This window comes from Chanodichthys erythropterus, chromosome 13 (assembly GCF_024489055.1).
Source record: "Chanodichthys erythropterus isolate Z2021 chromosome 13, ASM2448905v1, whole genome shotgun sequence".
NCBI classification, from domain to species: Eukaryota; Metazoa; Chordata; class Actinopteri; order Cypriniformes; family Xenocyprididae; genus Chanodichthys; species Chanodichthys erythropterus.
Window position 1 is genome coordinate 25,412,640 of NC_090233.1, and position 24,423 is coordinate 25,437,062.

General features: G+C 38.0%; 1 protein-coding gene across 9 annotated transcripts; it reads right to left on the bottom strand.

Annotated features, from left to right (window-relative positions):
* Nucleotides 1–1,338: 1,338 nt before the first annotated feature.
* On the bottom strand, nucleotides 1,339–23,997 carry LOC137034481 (atos homolog protein B). Of its 9 annotated transcripts, XM_067407430.1 has the most exons (12): nucleotides 23,672–23,997; nucleotides 18,657–18,693; nucleotides 15,747–15,901; nucleotides 10,403–10,581; nucleotides 9,143–9,324; nucleotides 6,925–8,213; nucleotides 5,129–5,187; nucleotides 4,946–5,045; nucleotides 4,279–4,437; nucleotides 3,989–4,057; nucleotides 3,639–3,838; nucleotides 1,339–3,122 (listed from the first exon to the last, which is right to left on the bottom strand). In XM_067407430.1, the coding sequence occupies exons 6-12, from the start codon at nucleotides 7,996–7,998 to the stop codon at nucleotides 2,969–2,971; spliced, it is 1,815 nt and encodes a 604-aa protein (XP_067263531.1). In that variant the 5' UTR covers nucleotides 7,999–8,213; nucleotides 9,143–9,324; nucleotides 10,403–10,581; nucleotides 15,747–15,901; nucleotides 18,657–18,693; nucleotides 23,672–23,997; the 3' UTR covers nucleotides 1,339–2,968. The 9 variants fall into 9 exon arrangements, with proteins under 9 accessions (XP_067263531.1, XP_067263536.1, XP_067263529.1 ...); XM_067407435.1 differs by lacking the exon at nucleotides 18,657–18,693 and having other exon boundaries at nucleotides 6,925–8,210; nucleotides 9,151–9,324; XM_067407428.1 differs by lacking the exon at nucleotides 18,657–18,693 and having other exon boundaries at nucleotides 9,151–9,324.
* Nucleotides 23,998–24,423: the final 426 nt, after the last annotated feature.

The window sequence follows — 24,423 nt, forward strand, 5'->3', positions numbered from 1 at the left end:
CATCCATGAACATGATTTCTTCCCGAGTCCTATCCTCATTATTTTCCACCGGCTGTGAGGTGAAGACCACATGTCCCAAGATTCCGCGCTCAAACTTGGCGTCATCAAGCCACGCTTTTGTTTTGAATAGGCCTCTAGCGGACAGAAAATATTACATATTGCACCTTTAAGTATCCAAATTGAACCTTTCTACATGATAGAAGCACATTTTAAGTTTGTATTGTAGCCTTTGTATTTTAGTATTCTTTAATTATCAAATGGTGGTCAACAAGTAACTTTTTTATAATGATTTTATTTTTTAATATTAACCCCCAGTTTCACAGACAAGGCTTAAGCCTATAGTCCTAGAGTCAAAAAGCATGTTTGAGCTGTTTTAACATCTTAAAATAAGTCAGAGCCATTGTTTTGTCTCAAGATGCACACCAGTAATGTTTTTTGTTCTCAGGCATGTTTATTAAAGCTACTTAAAAGTCCTGGTTGAACTAAGGCCTAATCCTGGCTTAATCTAAGCCCTGTCTGTGAAACCAGGCCTAAAAGTATGTTTAAGGGTACATGTATATGACTAATCATTTATTTATTCAGGCTATTTATTTATTTTGCACATTTCCTACAGTGTAACAATAAAAAAATTAACAAATTCATTCAAGGTAACAAAAACTGCATTATAATAATTTGAAAGTTTTGCTTTTGCTGTAACTTTTTGAATTTACAAGAAAATAAAGAAACCCATGCCTAGTTTGTCCCAATTAATTAACTAATTAATTAAAGCCACTAATTAATGAAGTTTAAAATAACCAAAATCTTGCATGGTATCTCCTTTAACTCAAGGTTTGTGTTACTTGAGTTTGCTGACATTTTACTATATGATGCACAATAAAACAAAAATAAAACAAATACATTCTGCATCTTCTGGAAAAGCTGTGGCACATATCAAGAAATGAAGCCTGATGCCAATGTGATTATTTCCCCTAGCTAAACAGTGAGAAGAGAGCTGCAGAAGAATCTCTGCATTAAATGAGCTACTTTTGGTAAAGCAGAACATACACACAGAGCAGCTTAACAGATCAGCAAGAGAAACAAGTCCTAACTCATCTTACACTGTTTTAATGAATGTTTGTATCATTCCCTGTGCTTAAGGAAATGTAGTCAGTGCTCAGACCACTCATAATAATCTTGATTCAAATTTTGCACAAAACAATAAAACTAAAACTTTGTGCAACATAACCAAGCCAATTTGCAAACTTTCATAATGGTCAGCATACTACAACATTCTACATACTATAAACAATTATGGAGTTTTTAAATAATGTTGTGCCTTGTGAGGCCTTAGAGCTCAGGTAAGAATAGATTTTATTATTTGTTATCATTTTTAATGCATGTTCAGCATAACAAAAAATAAATAAGAATATTTAGAAGTCATGTTAGGAATATATGCAAATCCTTTTGTAAAAAATGGCAATTTTGCTGCCTTACCATTTAATGACAAAAATATGTCTAAATCTGTCATCTCTGTACCTATATAATCTATTTCCTAATATCTCAACAACAAAACTACTGTAACAGTATCGCAAGAATAGGACCAATGATAACTACACCATCATTTTCATGTTAAAGGTTACTAAAACTCACCATGCTGTTGCATCTTGCAGCTCAAATACTCTGGTTTCATGTTGGTGAATCACATTGCTTAGTGCCAATCTTATAAAAAGGGCCATTTTGAGGTGGATACTATTATAAGGCAGTCTAATATTTTGTTTGTTCTGCATGCCAAAGCCCAAAAAGCTACAGTTTGTGTCCACAACTCTGAGGAGGCAGTGGGGGCTGCGGTTGAGCCTTCTTGGCATGAAACACTAGAGGGATTTTCACTTAATCTACACAAGCTTGCTTTTTAATATATTGTAAGTGAATGTAATTTATTGATCATACACAAAACATACAGGAGCAAACCTTGGCACTATTCTCAAGTATCCCTTGGCAAATTACGGTCAAACACTGGTTTCACCTGCAAGTCACAGAGTTTAATCAATTTTAAAATATACATAAACAACATTTTCTGATTTTAAATACCCCAAATTCCCTCCCGTTCCCTCCGTTTTCCTCCCTCCCTCTCTCCATCATCACTCACTTGGCAACCCTTTCCCTCCATCCTAGCAGAGAGGGCACTTACTACCTCCACAAAAATGAAATTACTCTAGTTGTGCAGCATATTGCTTTTTTTTTTTCTTTCTTTTTTTTTTTAAGACATTTGCGAACATAAATACTACAGTTTGTTTTCTGCTCTGATGTTGGACTGTTCAGAAGTTGTTGAAACAGCAATGTCCTCCAAACTGCCCTTCCAAAACAAGAAAATGTCCAATAAATTGAGGTCTATTCTCCTCTTTACAACCAAAGCAGATACTGAATGGATGTATTTTCAGTCCTCTTTTCTGCTGGTGTCTTTCTTTATAGCTTTCTAGGTCTCTAACATTCTTATCCCCATCCAATGGGCAAGTTACTGGTGGCGTCCATTGTCGAAACTCCAATCTGGGCCTCAGAAGTCTCTTTTTTCCATATGATTTGCCTTCATATGTTCCTGTTGGTCTCATTTAATACCTCTTTGTGCATCCAATCAGTCCTCTTTAATTGAGGAAGTCCGTATCTACTGATAGTCACCAACATTTCAGATCGGGTTGGTGGGCATGTTTACGACTGGTCCACAGTGGGCAGGTGTAGGCAGAGTGAAGGGCAAAGCTTAACTGTTTAACGGCACTAGAGGAAAACTCAATTTAGTCACAAGGCATGCATGTTACACACTCAGTTCTAGAGTTTGCCCTTGAGAGGGTGTGATATCAGTGTGTATGTACATACATCTGTCTGTGTTTGCATGTATGAGTGCAAGTGTTTCTGTGTTCAAGTGTACAGGGGTCTCTTGTCTGGCAATCTTTATTAATGCAGTCCTTCTGCCCCACCATAGCAGGGCATCACGATCTCACACTCTGGGAGAGTATTTGGGGTTTCTTGGCACCTCGGTGAAAGATTTCAGCTCGTAAGGAATCCCAGTGTCCACCTCGATGGACTTGCGGGAGAATAGCAGCCGGATATCATTGTGCAAGTAGATTTTCCCAGATTTGGAACTCTGGAATCTAAGATATGCAAACACAGAAGAGAGGAAAAACAGGTTTATTATGCTGCATTGCTTCTATTTTGAATTTACCATTTATTAGAGGAGAATTACTTTTATGGTTCTCTTTAAATAGAATATATTAAATATAGTTATTTCGTTTTTTAAGTAAGTTGCAAACTAGCCTATAACTATTTACAGTTTGCATCCATATACACAACCGTTTTCAACATAGATAATAAGGAATGTTTCCCGAGCACCAAATCAGCATATCTGAAAGATTTCTGAGGAATCATGTGACACTGAATTTTCAGCTGCCATTACTCCAGTATTCAGTTTTGCCATCACAGGTATAGAATAGAAAACAGTTGTTTTAAATAGTAATAATATTTCACAATATTACTGTCTTTACTGTATTTTTGATCAAATAATGATCTGCATCTATGGTGAACAAATGAGACTTCTTTCAAAAACATAAAAAAAAAAATCTTACCAACCCCAAACTTTGAACAATAGTGTACATCCTGTTTGCATTTACCTGAGGTGTATCAAGTAGCAGAGAATCTTCTTCCTGTCAGACAAGGAGCCTTCCTGCCCCTCCGCTGGCCCCTCCACCTCATCCACAGGCACCAGGAAGATACGATGGCGCAAGAAGGTCATGTGATTAACGGGCATGTCCCCAAAATTATACGTCACCAAAAACATTTTAACCACAGTCTTATTGGGGTTAAATAAGGTCTGCAAAAAAAACAACAACAACAAAAAAAAAGGATTAAAAAAAAAAAAAAAAGTACATTTAAAAAAAAATAAAAATAATTAAAAGTACAAAATATAATTTAAATTGCAAAAATATAATAACAAATTGAAAGAAATAGAAAGAGTGCCCACCACTTGAATGGTCCCTGCTTTGGGTACGCTGTATCCTTTTTTTCCAAGTGGTTCTAGCAAGATCACCCCCTAAACATGGCAAATAAATATGACATTTAATTTACATTTCAAATGAGAATGTGCATGCAAAATGATGGGAAAAACATGCATAACAGATTTAGAAAAAGAAATCTCTGAATTCTGAAGGCTCATGCTCATATTAATACATAGGCATTTTACAAGTGCTGAGAAAGAATCCTCTACTGTAACAAACTGGATGAATTCAACACACAAAGGTAGTAAGTATATACCAGAAAGGGTGAAGGGGCACTGTGTTCTGAGGTGTCATAGTATGTCACTTGCACAGGTAAGGTGGCATGCTGTGGGCAATAGGAGCCACTAGCCCCGATTTCTGCTGTGAAGCCCTCTATCCGCCCAGATGGAGTAAAGCGACCCTTCAGAATTGACTCCTTCAGATAGATGCAGACACAAAAAAGAAATGGATTAAAATTTGTCACTGTTTTTATTGCTGGAATACACTACACAACTTTTAAAATCTCAACACAAAACTCTAGGCATCATACTTGCCGACTTTGTATATGGTTACAGAGGAAAAACGGGGCATTACACTAAGTGACTGAGGATCACAGACTACGAGACGTTCAAGTCAGTCCAAACACAACAAACTCACACAGAAACATGCACCTTGTTACTAGGAGACGCATGACAAATGAAAACTATATGTTCTAAAATTGGCTCAAAATATCAAACATGTTAGATGTCCTCCGACTGGATGGAATCATATATATATATATATATATATATATATATATATATATATATATATATATATATATATATATATATATATATATATATAATTGGAGTCTGTGCCCATCATATACTGTGCTATTTTCAGTAAAATCCCAAAATCTATATTAATTTAGCATTTTATTTCTACACAGCTTAGACGTGTACCTCAAAGTTGCCAAGAAGAGGTCTGCTAATGGAGGATAAAGAGGAGACTGAACTACAGGAGCGACTGGTGTCTGTTCTGCGTCCACTGCGCAACTGTCGACTATAAAAAAGTAACATACACACATTTTTATATTAACATAAAAAATTATTTGTTTTGAGACAAAATAATTGTAAAGGACTTACGATTTGAGTCGACTTCCTGCTTTGAGCCTTCTACTTGATCGCGAACAGTCTGCAGCAGTCTGAAAAGGAAATTTGAAAAAATATGTTACAATTAATAGCAAGTTTTACTTCAATAAAAAGACTTACATCAGCAAATAACGGCGAACTAATGTTGAGGTCCATTTTATGGCTGATAAACGTTTACACTATTTTTGAATCTCCTCATGACAATCAGCAAAAGAAAAGCACTTGAGTGATTGGAAAGGTGATTCAAAAATGGAAAACAAGGCCCATTATGACATCATAAATCACATTTGAATGCTGAACAGTCTAATGTCAATGGGAGATTTTCAAACTTCAATGTTAAATTTCATTAAAAAAAAAAAAAAAAAAAAAGACTGCAAGTACTTACAGATGAAGATGTGGCTGCAATGTCACACATATCACAGTAGTCCATAATATCATTCTGATATTAAATAGTATTATTAAATATCAGCTAGACTTAACTATAGACTGTGTATAAAACCTGTACATTTTCAGATAGTCCGATCCTTTATTTCAGTCTATTAATTTCTTTGTTTCTCTATACTAATCCTCTGTTCGCTTCTTTCTCTTTGTGATTGTTTCTTCGTTGGCCTGTTTCTATGATCATTTCTCTGTCCTTCACTTTCTTTTTTATTCTTCCCTTCTTGGAGCACTCTTCAGTCCTGAGCTCAGCCTTCTAGTACTGACACCGCCATGACGAAAGTGACAGTATATGATCCTCTGTAGTCCATGTAACCTCTCTCACCCTAAATTTACTTGTTCTGGAACTGAATTTGGCCAGAACCTGTATGCGTGTATGTGTTAGGTCAGGTGAGGCAGGTTTCACCTCTTGAACAATGGCTCTGTCAATGGGCTTTGTTCTGGAGTCCCACTGCTTATTGTACTGCAATGGAAAATTAAGCACACATATTCTAAAATCTCTCACTTTCTCATTCCCAATATGTCTTTTATCCATCCGACTATTCACCTTTCGTCATGACTCAGTCAGTAATGGGTAGTAGATTATTCCCGCCCCTTCACACTTACGCATTACCTAGAAAAGGTTTCTCCTTAAACTAATCAGAACCTTCCCATTTCCACTCCTATATTGTAATCATTCATAATGTGGATACATCTGGCATGTTTTTTTACCCTTAAATTAAGGCCTTTCCACATGACTCACATTCAGTGCATCTCTCACAATGTGCCGCTTTTATCTTTACATGAAAAGCAATGCAAACATTAGTCACAAAAGACTGTGATTTTACCATTTTTTTTAGTTCACAGACAATTTCTAATGTGATTTTATGCTCTAAATGTCATTATATGCATTTTGTTTTTCATCTTGCTTTATTAATGATAGTAATGTGCTTTAATCATTGGCTACATATTGAGTTGGCGTTGTCAGAACTTTGAGAGTTGCATTATCAGAGCACCTCCCCAGGGGGAGTCTTCAAGGTTCGCTAAAAAAATGCACTATGTGGCAGGATCTCAAATGGGAGACTAGAGACCGTTCTATTTGAAGTCAGTGGAGGAGAGGCCTCAGTGTGTTGAATGAACTGTTTGTGTGTGGAAAACAGAGACATAGTAAATCGAGTGCTTTGCCACTAATCTTCAACATGTCTCCCATGACATGTGCATATATATATATATATATATATATATATATATATATATATATATATATATATATATATATATATATATATATATATATATATAAAAATCTATATATTTATTACATCGTAAAGTCATGTGGAAAGGCCTTTAATTCCTAGTAATTTGCATCTCACCTTGGTGTGCTCTCTTGCTGAGGGTAGTAGATGATTCCAGAAGGGTGCACCCTTGGCATCAGTGCTGCGGCAGGATGCTAATCCGAGCCCCGGTGCCAACAGTGCCAGTCGACTGCGTTTTGATGTAGATGGACCCTCATCCTCTGAGCAGGACTCCCCTGTATCACTGGAGGAAAGAAGTCTTTTCTTCACTGGACAGGAATTGGATGATCCTGATATCAGGCTATTTGCTTCCACTGGTGTTTTCTCAAGAGCGCTCAGTCCGTTAGAGGAGGAGGAAGTGGATGAGGTCTTCGTCTCCGATGGTGGAGGAGAAGATTCAAAAGTTGTCCCCCATTCGACAGCTTCAGCGGGTGTTGAAAACGGGACAGGTGCCCAACTGCTGTCTGTGGTGCACAACATGCTCTTGACATCCACAGAGTTATGGCCTTCGTTCTGTGGCTCTTCGCTGGAGCCAACCGAGACGTTTCCTGCTGTGGAGGCCTCGGTCCTGGGAGTAAGGGTAGGAGGACTCCTCTCGCAGAGGCCCCAGGTGGAGTGAGGGCCTTGGGGGTCCACCATCGGAGGAGATTTTGGGGACAGCGGGGCAAACACGTCCGGGACAGGCCTGTCGTGGTTGTGCTGTGCTGGGCGGCGACCAGGAATTGGTGGATGTGAAGGGGAAAGGGGAGGCGACCTAGGGATATCAGAGTCTCTGTTGTAAAAAAGTGGTTCCACCCCAGACCCACACAGCACCTCCCCATCGGACTCATCATCATCATCATCATCATCCTGTTGGAAAAGACGCTTGTGGGTGACAGGGACCGGCGTCCCCTCCAGGCTACGTTTCATGCCTACTCTGACAGGCCGCAGAGTCTCTTGATTTTCCCCAAAACCACCTCTTTGTGAGAGGATGGAAAGCTGGTAGACCTTCTGCAGTCTGATCTCTTCTTCTCCAAAAGGTCTGGGAACTACTCGACGTACTCCAGGTTCAGGGTTCTCACTCTGAGTGCTTGGCAGAGGCAGATCACCATCCTGGGCTGGAAGCTCTACGGCCGGCTCTTTACGAGCCAGTTCCACGTGGATGTGACGCATAGTGACTTTGCTTGTGCTGGGTGATTGTTTTAAGGGAAGTTGTGCAGTGTTAAATAATAAAGACACAAGCTCTAGAGAGTTCTAGAATGTCTGAACAAGTGCAACAAGGCTGTGAAAGTGAAAGCAAGCTTCCCGTCTAGGTGGATGGAAAGCTGTAGTTTCCAGGGGTCAGTTATGGACTTAGCACAAGCTGATTTCCACAGTGCACACAGCTTCTGAAGTACAACAAACAGGTATACAAGCATAAGCAAATTGATATGAAACATTAAGATATATATATATATATATATATATATATACACACACACACACACTAAATAAAAACCAGCTAATAGGAGTCATTTGTTTGTGAGGTAGGTATTTTTTAAATCCGTTTCAGAAGAGAGTCAAATTCAAGTGTTTACATGCTTAGTTTTTACCTAATTTTTAAAATCTGACTGAGCCATCAGATCACTAATGGATTATTTGGGTGCTATTGTCATTTGGACAGTCAGTCAACTGTCTAATGACACAAAAATTGTTTTTTTGTTGTTGTTGTTTTTTCCAATATGGACATCTCTGATAATAAAGATCATGCATAATAAATAACTTATGTCAGTATGCCAGGCAGATGTTGATTTAGTAACCTGTCCGATCAATTCAGTTCAGTGAACGATTTGTCAGACTGATTCAAACCAGACACTTGTGTTTTTGAATCATAAATTAAAAGAACCAGTTAATTCATTCAGGAATCAGATCATACCATTTGCACTGTATGGTTTTGATTCACTAAAAAAAACTGGCTCATATGAGTCATTAGTTTGGGAATCAGACTACACTGGTTTTGTTGTAAGTTTTTGATTCACTAAAACAAAGAACCTGCTTATATGCGTCATTTGTTAATTGGACTGCACAGGACATGATTTATGTTTGTTTTTTTGCATAGTAGTACAATGCAAACAAAAAGACATTTCTTGCCATTATTTTCTGGCACACAGGCCTTTTATCTAAACCACATTCAATACAATCTGCAAACTCACATTTACAACTTATTTATTTTGCTGAGTCTGCAGTGAGGGAGTTTCACTGCTATAAATTGGTTGCAGGAAACACTGTCATAAAATATATTTATAAAGATAAGTGTGTGCATGACCATTTTCCTAACCTACGTGCCTGTTGGTGCCTGTAGCTTGGCTTCAGGTCCTTCCACATCCACCCCTGCAGCTTCTGAGTTGTGTTGACCCTTGAATCTTGACCCTGTCCTTAGCCCCTGAGTTCGGCCATCTCCAACACTGCCCCTCTGATGCAAAAACAGCATTCCCAGACACACAGGCAGCTAACAGGGGCCTGACAAACGAGAAATAGGAAGAGAAAATGTCTGAAAGACAATCAAATTTATATAGGAGACATTAAAACACTTAATAAAATAAAATCAATAAAAAAAAAAAAATTGTACATAAACTAAATTATTTCTGTGCTGCACCAAACAGACAATGTTAAAGGTGCCCTAGAATTAAAAATTGAATTTATCATCTCGGCATAGTTAAATAACAAGAGTTCAGTACATGGAAATTACATACAGTGAGTCTCAAACTCCATTGTTTCCTCCTCCTTATATAAATCTCATTTGTTTAAAAGACCTCAGAAGAACAGGCGAATCTCAACATAACACCGACTGTTATGTAACAGTCGGGATCATTAATATGTATGACCCCAATATTTGCATATGCCAGCCCATGATCAAGGCATTAGACAAGGGCAGAACATCTGGATGTGCACAGCTGTATCATCAGACTAGGTAAGCAAGCAAGGACAATAGTGAAAAATGACAAATGGAGCGATAATAACTGACATGATCCATGATATCATGATATTTTTAGTGATATTTGTAAATTGTCTTTCTAAAAGTTTCGACATCTTAGACTTATATTACATCTTTTAAAAAGATGTTCTACGGCACCTTAGGTTTTAACACACTCGAAAAACCTCTAACATTAGGACTAGTAAACTTTGACAACAGATCAAGCCTGCTAAACAATTACTTGGTTACCAGTAATCAAACGCTATGTTCACACTGTCACACCAAGTCAAATTATTTCTGTATCCAATTGGAATCTGCCCACACTGTGTATCACGACTGTTCAGATCCGACTTTCAGCATGTTTCCTACAACAACATCTGACGTTTATGTTTTATGTGGTGTGAGAACATCATGTAGACCTAGTCAGAAAAGCTATGCGAAATTTCTAGAAATATGATTTGAAAAGGATTTCAAACTACATTTGAATGTAGATTGAAATGGATTCATAACAATTTTCTGTTCAGGCTTGCTAAATATGTTCGGATTCCAATTGGCTATGCACAAAAATCAGATTTGGATTGGCAGTCTGAACAAGGTTATAGTAAACGCGTTTAGTTTACTTACCAAGGGCAGAGCGTCAGTGAGGTGGGATGGGCCTTGCAAAACGTGCCAATGAATAGGTAATATCCCTCCTACAGCTCCACCCAGATAAGGCCAGCGGCCAATCACGCCTCCCCTTGGCTCCTGAAAGGAGTGAACTGCTCAGCGGCTGCATCCTGAGCCAGGCATTCCAGAGACACAACCTATCAGAGAACAACAGTTAAATCGAAAACAAATCGACTTAATCAAATCAGCAACCATGCCACAGTTCAACCTGCACATGATCCGAATTAGCCATTTTAAACAGATTTAAAAAAAATCTAGTTTTCAGATGAATTGCATGTGTCAAATCATGCGCTGATGAGGTAAGATGTCAAAGCTCAAATTGATCAGTCATCTACTAGCTTTTAATTACAAAAGACATTGTTTTACTGGTCAATAACTCAATCAAACCAATCACTAATGGAACAGACACAAAGAACAATCATATGACTCACTACACTCATTTTATGCCATCTGATTAGGACACATGCTGGAACAGACAGTGTTCTTCATTGCTCTGACTGGCTCTCTGTCCCTAGAGCTCAGGACTGTTTGGGATCAAGACTGGCAGACAAAACACGGAGACGCACAACAGAACCTTTGTACTGTCTTGCATCAGAGAACGAGCAGTCCAGCTCATTAAAAAGACAAAAACAGGAACATACAAGCACTAACACACTAGTAGCCCTAAGTAATGGCTTTTGGAAAAACACAAAATAAGTGAACATTATCTACTGAAGTTTAGCTGAAATATAGTCGGAAAGCACACTAGTGCAAAAGGATTTGAGATAGAGTACTGTGCATTAAAGGGATAGTTCACCTAAAAATAAAAATTATGTCATTTATTCACACTCACGTTGTTTCGAATCTGTATGACTTCCATCTGTGGAACACACACACACATCAAAAAAAAAAAAAGATATTTTGAAGAAGGTTTCACATTTTTCATTTTTAAATGAACTATTCCTTTAAGGTCGAATGTAGGCCATTATTTACACCACTGTCTCATGAACATATCTGTATGGTTAAGCCGTTTTCAAATTAGCTGTCTTAAGGATGCATACATCACATCCACAGAGGGAAGAGAATGACAAATCTTCTGGATTATGAAAATCCTAATCTGCTTGTCAGTTAAAGGCACTAAAAAAAAAATAAAAAAAATCATGAATGCCACAAGAGCACTCTGGGAGTGAAGTGGTGTCTAATTATAGACACATAAATGGCGAGGCCAGAAATTTTAAAGTGAGTGGACCTTGGTGAAATGGGGTGGACCTCAATTGTGTACCACTTGGCAGCAAAATATCACTTAAATTGAGCTGAGCATGTGGTTCATCAAGTGTGGATAAATCAGACGGTAGGTTGCTTTTCTGAAGGATGGGCCCGGGTTGAGAGAAGGTGCTGGTGGACGGGAGATATGACGTTGTTGGCTGCTGGTTATCAGTGTCTGTACGTTCGACATTATTGAGTGTATTTTCAGGCTCTATTCTTGGATTTTTTAAATATTTAATCAAAAGATATCGGTTTATCAAATACACATTTTTCCACACTAAAGATAATTTTTCAAACTTGCTGTTTCCCACAAAAAATTATTTTGTGCCTCATTTGATTGGGTGGACCAGCCATCAATTTGAGTAGCCAATGAAGCTCAAGTATGGCAGTGACGGTTATAAATGCACAAAATATGAAAAGACTCAAAGAATGTTGAGGATTTGGCCTTTCCAAGAGAAGCATTTGCATTACACTGCTTGAATGAAGTATTCAGTGGCCTCTCAAGGGAGGAGCTTGCACTCGAAGAAAAAAAAAAAAAAAAAAAAAAGCCTGTAAAAATAGGGCACAATGTACTGTTTTAATATGAAGGAATTTTCTGTATTGATTTTACTGATATTATAAATTACACATTGCATTGTGTTGGGTTTTAGTATTAACAGATAATGTCCTGGCAGAAAATTACTAGTACCTGACACCAAACCATTTCTTACAGCGTATCTTAGTTTGGTGTCAGTATGTTCCTGACTGTCTTTGAGTTCACCGGCAAAATATAGGCCTTTGTGGCCAATTTAATCAGACCATGAAGAGATAGATAGAGACAAAGACAGAAATGGATACTAAAGGAGAGAGTGTGTTGTGCCACATTACTCTTTTTGTGATGTCACACAGCACAACTCCACCATCAAGACTTAAATGTACACAAAAGGCATGGGGTTGAGGATATTTTAGGCATCGCTATGACAAACAGCTAACGGGGCAGACCTCACAGTGACATGAGATCTGAAATAACATTCAAAGGGTCCAGACGTACATAGAGGACACCTAAAAACACCATCTGTAATCCAGAAGCATTCCAGGGTCTGACTAATTTAACTTATTTATTTACACATGGGCCTGGTTTCACAGACAGGTCTTAAATTAAGTTTAATCAATAAGTTTAGTTTAATCAGGACATTCAAGTAGCTTTTATAAACATGCCTTGGGAAAAAAAAAAAAAAAAAAAAAAAAACTTTACTAGTGTGCATCTTGAGACAGAACAATGGCAGTGACATATTTTAAGATATGTCAGTGCAAGTTGCTCTCAGTTAAAACAGCTCAAACATGCATTTTAGTCTGAGACTAGGCTTTAGCCTCGTCTATGAAACCAGAGGATGATGTACGACCCTCAGAGTGTTGCTGTGAATCTTACGGCTCAGCATGAATAGAACACTGAACCCCAGGTCAAATACAGCTGACAAGACACACACCAGCTAACACACTAGTGTTAAACACAAACTTGTTGCTCAGAGGGTAGGATGAGAGATGTAATGTGTGTTTATTCTAAGCAAATGATGCCAGTGATATGACTAAACACTTTCATATACATAATGCACTCTTCAGCTATGCAATTAAACGGTCTGTTTTTTTGTTTGGCACATACTAATGCGGTCAGAAACTGCCTGATTTCATTATCAGCTTAGTCCTATTCCTGAAGGTGTCTTAATATGGCTGCCTCCCACAAATCTAGATATTGCTATACCATTAAATTGTTGTCCAGGTTATGTTAACAAATCAAGAACACACTGCCTGTTAAAGAAAAAAGCAAGAATGTTCATCCCCACCCCCCATAGAATTTAATACAGAGCAGAAGAAAATAGATAGGGAAACCAAACAACCAAAACTAGCTTGGGCAGCTGTCAGCTTTATGGTGTTTTTCTGGTTACTAGGTATCATTTAGGAAAAAGAAATCAGACAAGAATTAGTCAAGTCAGTTTCATTTGTATAATGCCTTTCATAATACAGCTTCAAAGCAGCTTTACAGAAAATAGTGTCTTAATGCTCTCAGTGAGAAACTGAGTAATGGAAAACCCCCTTAATGTGATTAGAAGAAAATTAAGGGGATATTAAGAATACATTTATTTTATATAATCACAATGCAATGGAAGACGTCTGTGTTCTTCTTTAGTTATTGGAATTCTTGAATGCGTAGCTGCGCATCTGTTTATGATGATTATGAAGTGGTAGCTGATGGCTATTGAATGAATTAAGCAAAAATATTTCCTTCGTCACATTCCAGTTTCTCAGTTTCAGGAACAAGGCAACTACATAGATAAAAGATGGAAGGACTTAAAGGGGTAACCATATGGCCAAACAATCAAATATTACATTGGCGCTTCAGTTTCAAATGTGGTTTCCATGGTTGACCCCCTGAGTTCAAACAACATTCTGGGAATACTAGTTAAACCCAAGCTTTATTACATAAGTCATTCTCCCTATAGAGCCACCATGAAGCTTGTTTATTATAGCTATAAGCCTGATATAGCTAGTTTTGCTTTATATTTTTGGATTATCTGGATGCCAAAAACTCTTCTAGTTTCTACCTGCCAAGAGAGTTTTAATCCACTATCTTTTTTTGGCTTTTATGGCAAAATGGAAGTATAAAAAAAAAAAAAAAACAATTCTTGATTCAGTCACGCTTAAGTGCAGTTGCTTCCCACACTGAAGTGTCACAACATAATTAAAGCATGCATACGGCATGCACCTACACATTATACCCAACAGGTGTTGTTCCTCAAACAGTAAGGACAATGAATTCATTCTCACCATGCATGTGAGAGAGTGAGTCAACGAGAAAGAACATCTCATGGGTGTGAGTGTAGACCTCTACCCATAAGCTACAGTGATGATGTGTGCAGCCTTGAGGTTTCTGCAAAACACCTGGCTTTTACAACAGAGGAAGTCATGAAATGTCATTACAAACTACAGCAGGAACAAAGACTCACAAGCACAGCTCTGACTAAGCGTATCTCTCCGCAACTAAAAGCCTATCAGTTTGCAAAACCAATGGCTGAAATATTATCTTCAGACACGGCACGGGTCATGATGTCATTGATTCATTTGTGCATTGACAGATATGACAAGACAGGAAAAAAAAAAAAAAGCATGAGACAGCTTCTCTATGAAACTACTTCCTTTTTCACTTCCAACCACCCATGTCATAAATGGGTGGTTGACAAATGACATTATACAGCAAATTAAAGATTTTAGGGTAAAATCCATTCATTTTTTGTAGGTACTTAAACTAGTCAACATTTCTTTAAAGTTATCACTTATTTTCTTATTACTTTCAATTAATATAAAGACATAAAGCTGAATTTATGAGTTAAAAATAATGCAAATGCTGTTTAAAATAGTTTTAGATGAAGTATAACATGTCACACTGCAAGACACTGATACAAGTGCAAAAATGTTTCAAATCAATATGATGGGAAGCATACAATATATGTGCTTGTTTTTTCACCATTTTAAAGTTTTTAGCTAATTTGCAGTTAATGTGAACAGTACTTTGGTGTGAAAAATCATTTTTTTAAAGTGTACATTCTGATAGTATATAGCCTCTCAATTAATACAATGGCATACAAACTGAATTTATAAGCTAAAAATACACTTGGAAACATTTTGCTTAAAATGGTTTTAGATAAAGTATATCATGTCACACAGCAGGACACTGATGTCACTGCTAAAAAATGTCACTGACTCATAACCCATCTCAATACAAATTTTAGGCTATAAATATAATTGAGGTGCTTTTAGTGGGTTTTCACTATTTTTACAGCTTGTAGCTAGTTTGCAGTTTATTTAAATAGCCTGTGATGTGACAACTTTTAAAAGTACAAATATTCAAAATGTAGCCTCTCAATTAATACTAGGTCATAAAAACGACATGTACAATACTTAAACATGCTGTTTACAGTAGTTTTATATGAGTTATGCCATGACAAACTGCTGTCACTGCTTGACATTTCATGTCAGCCACCCATAAACACACTACAAAATTCATGTTAACCTCCTGACTCACCTCTCTAGGAACTCCTGCCCTTCCCTCCTCGTCTGTTTCTCCGTCCTCTCTGTCGGTGCTCTAAAGTTGTGGTTGTTCTTGCTTCCAGACTGTGAGGAGTTGAAAGGTTACTTGCAAGGAATGAGGGAGTGCAGGCCTTTCTTTCTGTTCCTCCCCTGAGAGGAGTGAGAATGAGAGAGAAACATACAAGACTTAAGTCCAGTCAAGGTTTCTTGTTCAAGGCACATCTCGCTGTTTATGCTCTCTCTGCACTGCTATTCTGGTATGCCCAACTGTGAATCTCTCTTTCCACCCTCCCGAACTCCCCCTCTCTCTTTCAATAACTCACACACAAAACCTCTCTCAGGCTCCCTTTGGCACATGCATATAAACTCTCTAACCCCCCCACTTTTCACTTCTAACTCCCCCCACCACCATCTCACACACATCTTTTCCCCCTCAAATAACTTCAACACAATGAAAAGCAGCTTTGGTATACCGCCTTTAGTCCCCCTCCCTTCTCGTGCTCTCTCTTTCTTGCTAAATTTCTCACCACTTGTTTCTCTCTCTCCTCTGCTTTGCCTTTCAGCCTACTTCCTCTCAGCTGGTTACTGAAGGCGTGCTCGCTTGCTCAGTCAGCAGCACACAACTCATGTAAGAGTGGGGCCGGCTGTGCTGTCGTCCGATTGGTCAGGGGGAGGGGGATCAGATGCCGTAGCGACTGTCCTGATAGGTGTAAAGGTAAAGGGAAACCTCAAAAGTCCCGCCCACCTGTTCTGCTTGTTTTGCAGAGGCAATGTATTCCCTCATAGAGCTTCAGTGAGTTATTGTGTGCATTAGTGCCAGCTTGTGTATGTGTGCGCTTGTCTAATAGAGGCATTCCAGAGCAACCGAAACGTGTTACTTTGGAGGCAAATATGCCAAATGAACAGATCCACATTACTTTTAGTGATAACATTAAAAGTTTGGGGTCAGACTTGACTTTTATTCAGCAAGAACACAAACTGTTAGTGACAAAGACATCTATAAGGTTACAAAAGATTTCTATTTCAAATAACTTTATACTCAAAGAATCCTGAAATAAAAAAAAAAGTATGATTGCTTCCACAAAAATACTAAGCAGCACAACTGTTTTCAGCATTGATAATAATGTTCTTGAGCAGCAAATCGGCATATTAGAATGATTTCTGAAGGATCATGTGACACTGAAGACTGGAGTAATGCTGCTGAAAATTCAGCTTTGCCATCACAGGAATAAATTAAATTTCAAAAAATACATTAAAATGGAAAACTTGTAATAACATTTCATAATATATGAATGCAGCCAGTAGTGTACACAAAGCACAGTTCAGCATTCATACAAATGCATATGAGCATGCTAATATTTCTTTACTCAATTTTTTTTTAAAAAGGGAAAAGACCCAAAAAAAAAAAAAAAAAAAAAGAGCAAAAGGGGGAAGTGCACAGCTGAGCGGATACGTCTCTGCATGAAAGTGTGTTATCTGTCCTTGCACAGAAACAGAGATTCTGATGGGTGCGAAGGGAAGGGTGTGTTTGTACGCTTGTGTAAATGTGTCTGCAGGCAACATGCCACACACTTCAAATGCATGCGCATCTTCCAAATAAGGAGAGGTAATTCTGCATGCACTTAAACGAAAGCATTAGCACATGCAGACACAGATTAATTTCATCTCTTTAGATGCAGCAAGTGAGGTAGAGGGGGAGGTGGTGGTGCGGAGAGCTTATGCTCAATTGAGGGTTTCCTTACGTATGTGGGTGTAAAAGGGGAAATATGTTCGGAGGTGTTACATCAGGCACACGGCGGATTTCTAATGTCTTGCACTGGTTTTGTTATTTAGTGAGCTTAAATTTAAAACATGCCTTGCAGAGACACACACACACACGCTTCTCCTTTAAGAGCTCATGATCCGTAACTATATAAGGAATGCTTGGGGGCGTGGCTTGAGACATGAGCCAGCCCTCAGCTGGCCTCTGAGAGTTCAGATATACAGAGTGAAGCAAAACAGTAAACACAAATACAAAAGCGCACAAACATACGTATATATAGAGCTTTAGAATAGATTTGGTGTATGATGCTGACAAAACGCTCAAGGAGATGACACTGCTTTCTGTTACAACTCAAAAACAAGATTTATTCTCTTTTAAACTCTTTCCCAGCAGCTATTCTGAATCTGAGCTGTAGCTGGTATCAAATGGTCTATAAGGGGCTGTTAAGCTCACAGCTACATTCTAGCCCTTCCCTTCCTCTGTGTTTGAAAGTGTGTGTCTGTATCCCTTTTCAGTCAAACTTGATGGAAACAACTTGATTTTTATACTTTTTTCTATAGATTCTTTTTTTTTTTTTTTTGGTGAACTATCGCTTTAAAGAATCCTATTAAAAAAGTATCAGTATTTCCACAAAAATATTAAATTAGCACAACTGTTTTTGATAATAATAATAATAATAATAATAAGTTTTCCTTCAGTACCATATCAGAATGATTTCTGAAGGATCATGTGATGGAAGACTGGAGTAATGATGCTGAAAATTCAGCTTTGCCATCATAGGAATAAATTGCATATATTAAAATAGAGAACAGCTATTTTAAATTGTACCAATATTTCAATATATTACCATTAACTATACTTTTGATCAAACAAATGCAGCCTTGGTGAGAATAAGAGACTTATTTCAAAAACAATAATAATAATAAAAAAAAAAATCATACTGACCTCAAACTTTTAAACAGTAGTGTATGAACATTACATATGAACATAGTAAGGAAAGAATCATTGTATTGATCAAATATGGTTATTTTTATATATTATGATTTATCATATAATTTTTTAAACTTTAATTATTTTTGTCTCCCACGGGATATTAAAGGATTAGTCCACTTTCAAATAAAATTTTCCTGATAATTTACTCACCCCCATGTCATCCAAGATGTTCATGTCTTTCTTTCATCTGTCGAAAAGAAATTAAGGTTTTTGATGAAAGGATTCCAGGATTGTAAAAGATTACAACTTACATCATTCAACTTATGGAACGAACGCGGCGCTAGTTTAGTTTTATTTTACGCAAGTAGAATAGGGAAGTCGTAGGCCATACAGCATAAGCTTTTTGAAGAATACAGAAAGCTGAAGCACGTGCACGGCGATCATCTGTTTATATAAAGCATATACAGTTGTATTTATTTTCCAAAATGACTGATCGTTTCGCTAGATAAGACCCTTATTCCTCATCTGGTATCTGGTAAGCTGCACTGAAACTGTCATTTTGACCTTCAGCCGTTTGGAGGCCATTGAAGTCCACTATAAGGAGAATAATCCTGGAATGTTTTCATCAAAAACCTTCATTTCTTCAAAGAAAGACATGAACATCTTGGATGACATTGGGGTGAGTAAATTATCAGGAAAATTTTATTTGAAAGTGGACTAATCCTTTAATATAATTTGATATAATTATATTAATATAATATAATTAATATAGTTTGAATTACAACAGTGAGTGAGTGTTGTTACAGTAGGCATATGTCATATTTGCAACCACTATGTAAATCAATAACATAAGTTTTAAACAAAAAATCTACATGCAAGGCAAATAACAGCACTTTAAACCAGAACTGAAGTCCCACCAGACTGGTGCTATTATAGTCAGCTGCTCAACTTCCTGTTTTCCACTTCAATGAGCCAAGTGAGAACACACAAAAGGTGCAATCCTATGCCCTCTGCAATGATAATGTAAATACACAGGATGTTATTTCTGCTAGTCACACCTTCATTACGCTTACTTTTGTACATTATTCACTTTTGATGTTGCAAAGATCAAGAGAAAGACTCTAGAATGTGCTCTAGAAAAAAAAAAAAAGGTGTCTTTACAGATTTTTAGGGCAATGGTACACAAATCTTGCACTCGCACGATCTTTAAATAATATGTGTGTATGTCAGATACACATCTTTATAACAAACCATATGCCAGAGTATGCACGCTATAAATAGATCAATAAAATTATACTACCTAACAAAAGGCACTGAAACACAATGAGGCCTTTAATGAGGAATCAGCTGTGGAAGTCTGTATATGTCACTGCAATAACAAAAACATAGCTGATGCTAGATATTAAGGCTAGTCCCACTGTAGAGATTAGCAGCTGACACTGATGAACGAGGACGGTAACTAACATGCCCTTGGTAATACGCTCTCCAAGGTGGGGGTTGTGGGTGACAAATTTACTTCTCTGAAACAGAGTAAGGGCGTAATTAGAGAAAGGGAATAGATGGCAGAAGGTGATTTGAGGGCAAAGGTGAAAAGAAAGATAACTGCAGAGAAATAGGGAGCTAGAATATGAAGGCAGAAAGATGATGAACAGATATGTGTTATTCTAGTACAAAGAGTACGCACACACACACACACAAAATCCTGCTAACCTGCAATTAGCCTAGCGAATGCAAAGTGCTATATACAGGACATATATCTTAGGCATTGCTAAAAATAGCTTGTTCTGTGGCAATACAGCAGAACTTCACCATTTTGTAGAACAGTGAACTACTGCTAAATCTTAAAATTAGGAGGCTAGTCATGTTTAAATAAAATATACAGCTTAGCAGTTTTTTTTTTTTTCCAAGCTGCTTGCTTGTATCACAGCTGTGAACATGCTCACACACATACCTGTGATAGTGATCTGGGAAAAGTTTCTATTATTGAAATCCTTATCTAAGTCAACAGTAGAGGTGACCAGAAGAGTTAGTTTGGCTATCATGACTAACCATTCATGGCATCTCTACAGCTATTTAAAGAAGTCAAGGTACATGACGTTTCTCTAAAGGTGAGAGAAAAGTCACATGTGCGCACAAAGATATAAACACAATGCACTGGAATAAACAAGTACTGACCAAGATTATCTGAACTGTAATTGTTTAACAATGCACCACCACAATGCTAGGGTGTTCTGAGTGGTTGCTAGAGGGTTGCTAAAGGCCAGAACACACCAAGCTGACGCCGACGAACTAGTGGCGACGAAAGCACTGTGGGGTTTGCTAAGTTCGGCAGCGTCTGTGTCCAAAGTAGCCCTGACACACCAAACCGACGCTAAACAGCCGACGGCCAAGTAGCACGTCAGTTCCGCGCCTGCATGAGATGAAATGCCTTTCCAAACCAGCAGGTGGCAGTAGCTGAACAGCCAATCAGAATGATCAGATGGCTCGACGGACTGACGAGCTCCGATGCAGCCGACGGTGCGGAACACACTTAGAAAACTTAAGACAGGAACACACCAAGCCGACGGTCGACCGTCGGGCAGTTTTTCTTCGTCGGCCGACTAAGTTTTCTCAGTGTGTTCCGCACCGTCGGCTGAAGTTTGTCCTTGTCGGCTTTTTTTCGGCCGATTCGAAATGTTGAATCGGCGTCGGAGCTCGTCGGTCCATCTGATCATTCTGATTGGCTGTTCAGCTACTGCCGCCTGCTGGTTCGGAAAGGCATTTCATCTCACGCAGGCGCAGAACTGACATGCTACTTGGACATAGGCTGTTTAGCGTCGGTTTGGTGTGTCAGGGCAACTTTGGACACAGACGCTGCTGATGTGAGCCAACCCCACAGTCTGCTTTCGTCGCCACTAGTTTGTCGGCATCGGCTTGGTGTGTTCTGGCCTTTAGTCGGCCGACGAAGAAAAACTGCCCGACGGCCGACCGTCGGCTTGGGGTTTAAAGTATTGCTAACCTGTTATTTTGGTATTATTTATATATTACTATAGAATTTTGAATTAGATTTTATTTTTATATATTCAGTTTTCATTTAATTTTTTTTAAGATTTAGTAGTTTTATGCGCTTTTCTCATTTTCATTATTAATTTTTTAAAAGTAACTTAATTATATAGCTTTAGTTACTTTTTTGTTTTCGTATTCTGTTTTAACTGCAACTTATTTATTTCAGTCAGTTGCAAAGGCAACATTTATAATTTTCTTTCAAATATTTGTAAGTTTAACTTTTATCTAATATTATATTTTATTTTAGCTTTATTTCAATTAATAGTTTTTTAATAGTTTTAATTAACAATAAGAACATTGTTACTATGTGGTTGCTAGGTGGTTTATTACTACCTCAAGTTAAAAGAGCCCACTTTCAAATCAGTTTATGAAACCTAAATATGGCTAAGGTTTCTTTTCCAGTGTAAATATAAAGGATTGTTTCACCCCTTTTATCGAGCACCAGGCAAAATTATAAATCATGTACCAAACTCTGATAAGGGCCGTTTAAACTAAAAATGGATAACTTTTCATGCATTTTCATTCGACAATGTGTAAATGAACGCGAGCCTTAAAACGCAAACTTTTGAAAACGGATATCAAAGTAAACGATACCATCATCGTCTCCAGGTAAACAACAAAAATGCAATTTGGTGAAAACGATGACATCATGTGCATGCATATAATGTGTTTTTTACAAAAACTTTACAAAACTGTGACATCGCCAACTACTGGCCTGGCATGCATATTACAGCGTTTTTAATAATTTTTGCTGATCCGTGTGAACTTTTGACACCATTGTCTGTATGCGAAAAAAAAAAAAAAAAACTTTATCAATTATCAATAATAACAGTGATGCTTGCCTTTACCAATTATCTTTAGAACACCTCAAACTGGAACAAGGATCCGATTCTAAAAGCACCACCCTCTTTCACATCAAGATGTGAGAAAGAGAATCCACTGCATTTAGGGGACATGTTGAATTGAAACCCCTCATTCAACATTTACACGTATCGGTTGCAGAAAGGGTGTCGCTTCAGGCCTTAATGCCGCATGCTAAGCCAGCTCACACTGAATAACCATCTCCAACATGCATTTGCTTCCCGTACCAGCTTGACGTGCTTATCTTCCGATTTGCTGCAGCTATTCCTACCATTCCCTCACTAACCCAGTGATGTAATACATACTTCTGCTGACGGGCACACAGAAAGAGGTCACACAGCAAGGGCATTAAGGAGCTCTTAATATTCAGACTTCAAGCTGGTGATAAAGGGCACATTCCACCTGCAGCTCTACTGGGATATATGAGCCCTTTACAAAAAGAAAGAGCCCACTTTGGGTCACGGCTGATCCTCTGTTCATCTTTTTTATGGACAATAGAAATCACTCTGCAGCTTTCCATTGTGCCTTTCTATTGACGTCCTGTCTGGCATCAGTAATGAGCAGGACGGATGCCTCTTACATATTCTGCAACCTGTGTGCGCACAGCCCAAACTCTGACGCTGAATCCTGTCTTTCTCTGATTAATCTAATAATTAGGCCACAAGGACAACATGATATCTTCGCAGTGTTTAGTCAACAGCAGTCGACTGTGAAGCAGACAGGCAACTCTTTTAAGATAAACTGTGCCACTAAGGCATGATTCATATGGGCCCATGGCTAGGGGTGTAACATTACAGAAACAGAATCATGCACACTTCAAGCACAAAGAATGTAATATATCAAAAAGGAACAAAGGAAAATAAAAATTAAAGGATAAAGAAGGGGAGGCACTGAGATGAGAAATGCATGTGCCTTTTGCACTGATGAAAGTTGCCTTCAGTGGATGAAATAGCATGAATCAGACAAAGCAGAAACGCCCCCCTGCGCATGAACATACAGCAGCTCCTGTATGCATTGTGTGTGCAGACTGTGATTAATCAGCCATTATCAAACACACGTGAGATCATTTCACATCCAATAGGTGGAAAAGACCCAGGGAATCTTTATATCAGACTGTGGATCATTTCAGCGTTTCATCTAATAAGGTATATGTACACATGATTGATTAGTGAGACTGCTGAGGTAACTTACACATTAAGAATTCACCCTTCGTCATTATAATCTCAGATCCTTTGCATATGATGAAATGAGAATGATCTTTATATAAATGGTGAAATGAGAGTGATCTAAAGGAGGATGGCAGCACAAAGAGAACTCACCCACAGCAAACATATAACGATGACAATGACAAGGACTGCAGCAGTCAGCAAACTAACATTCCCATCATATCTGAAGAAAGAGTTTGATGCTATTTTAGACAGCAGGCAGGATCTCAAGATCTTCAGTGTAATCGACGTCAAACTATCTGCGTTGAAATCCCACAGTGTAACGAAGATATAAATCTGTCCGAAGAGGATATAAGATCCTGGTTTCCAAATGTCGACAAAGCTATTTTGATTGCCTTTCTTTTCCTTTCCACGTCCTATGCCAGCGGGCCTTTGCTATTTTCTGCTTGGCTCTTGGTCCAAAGCCCTCGCCCATGAAATAATTCTGTCCCTTTAAAAACAATACTTCCGGGAGTTGCTAAAAAATAACTAGGAGGAGGGACGTTCGAACAGCTGAAGGGCTGTCATTTAAGCGATTGGTCGCTTTCTCGTTCACGAACCAATAACAATTGCGCACTAATGCGATATTTGAATATATTTGAATAAAAGTAATATATTTCGACGAAAAAGATTCTCATTGGTTCCGTGTCAGGTAACGTCTTATCAAGCCACGCCCCCGTACACGTGCTATTTGTTCCTTTTACTCGCTTTGGTGGAGAAACGTATATATAACGACAGGGCAAAAATATCGTTTAGGCCTATGTAACGATGAACTATCAATATATTTTGATACATTGATAAATTAATATTTTGCAGACTAATTTAAACAAACAAACAAAAAAATGCCGTTAGGTACAGATATAATT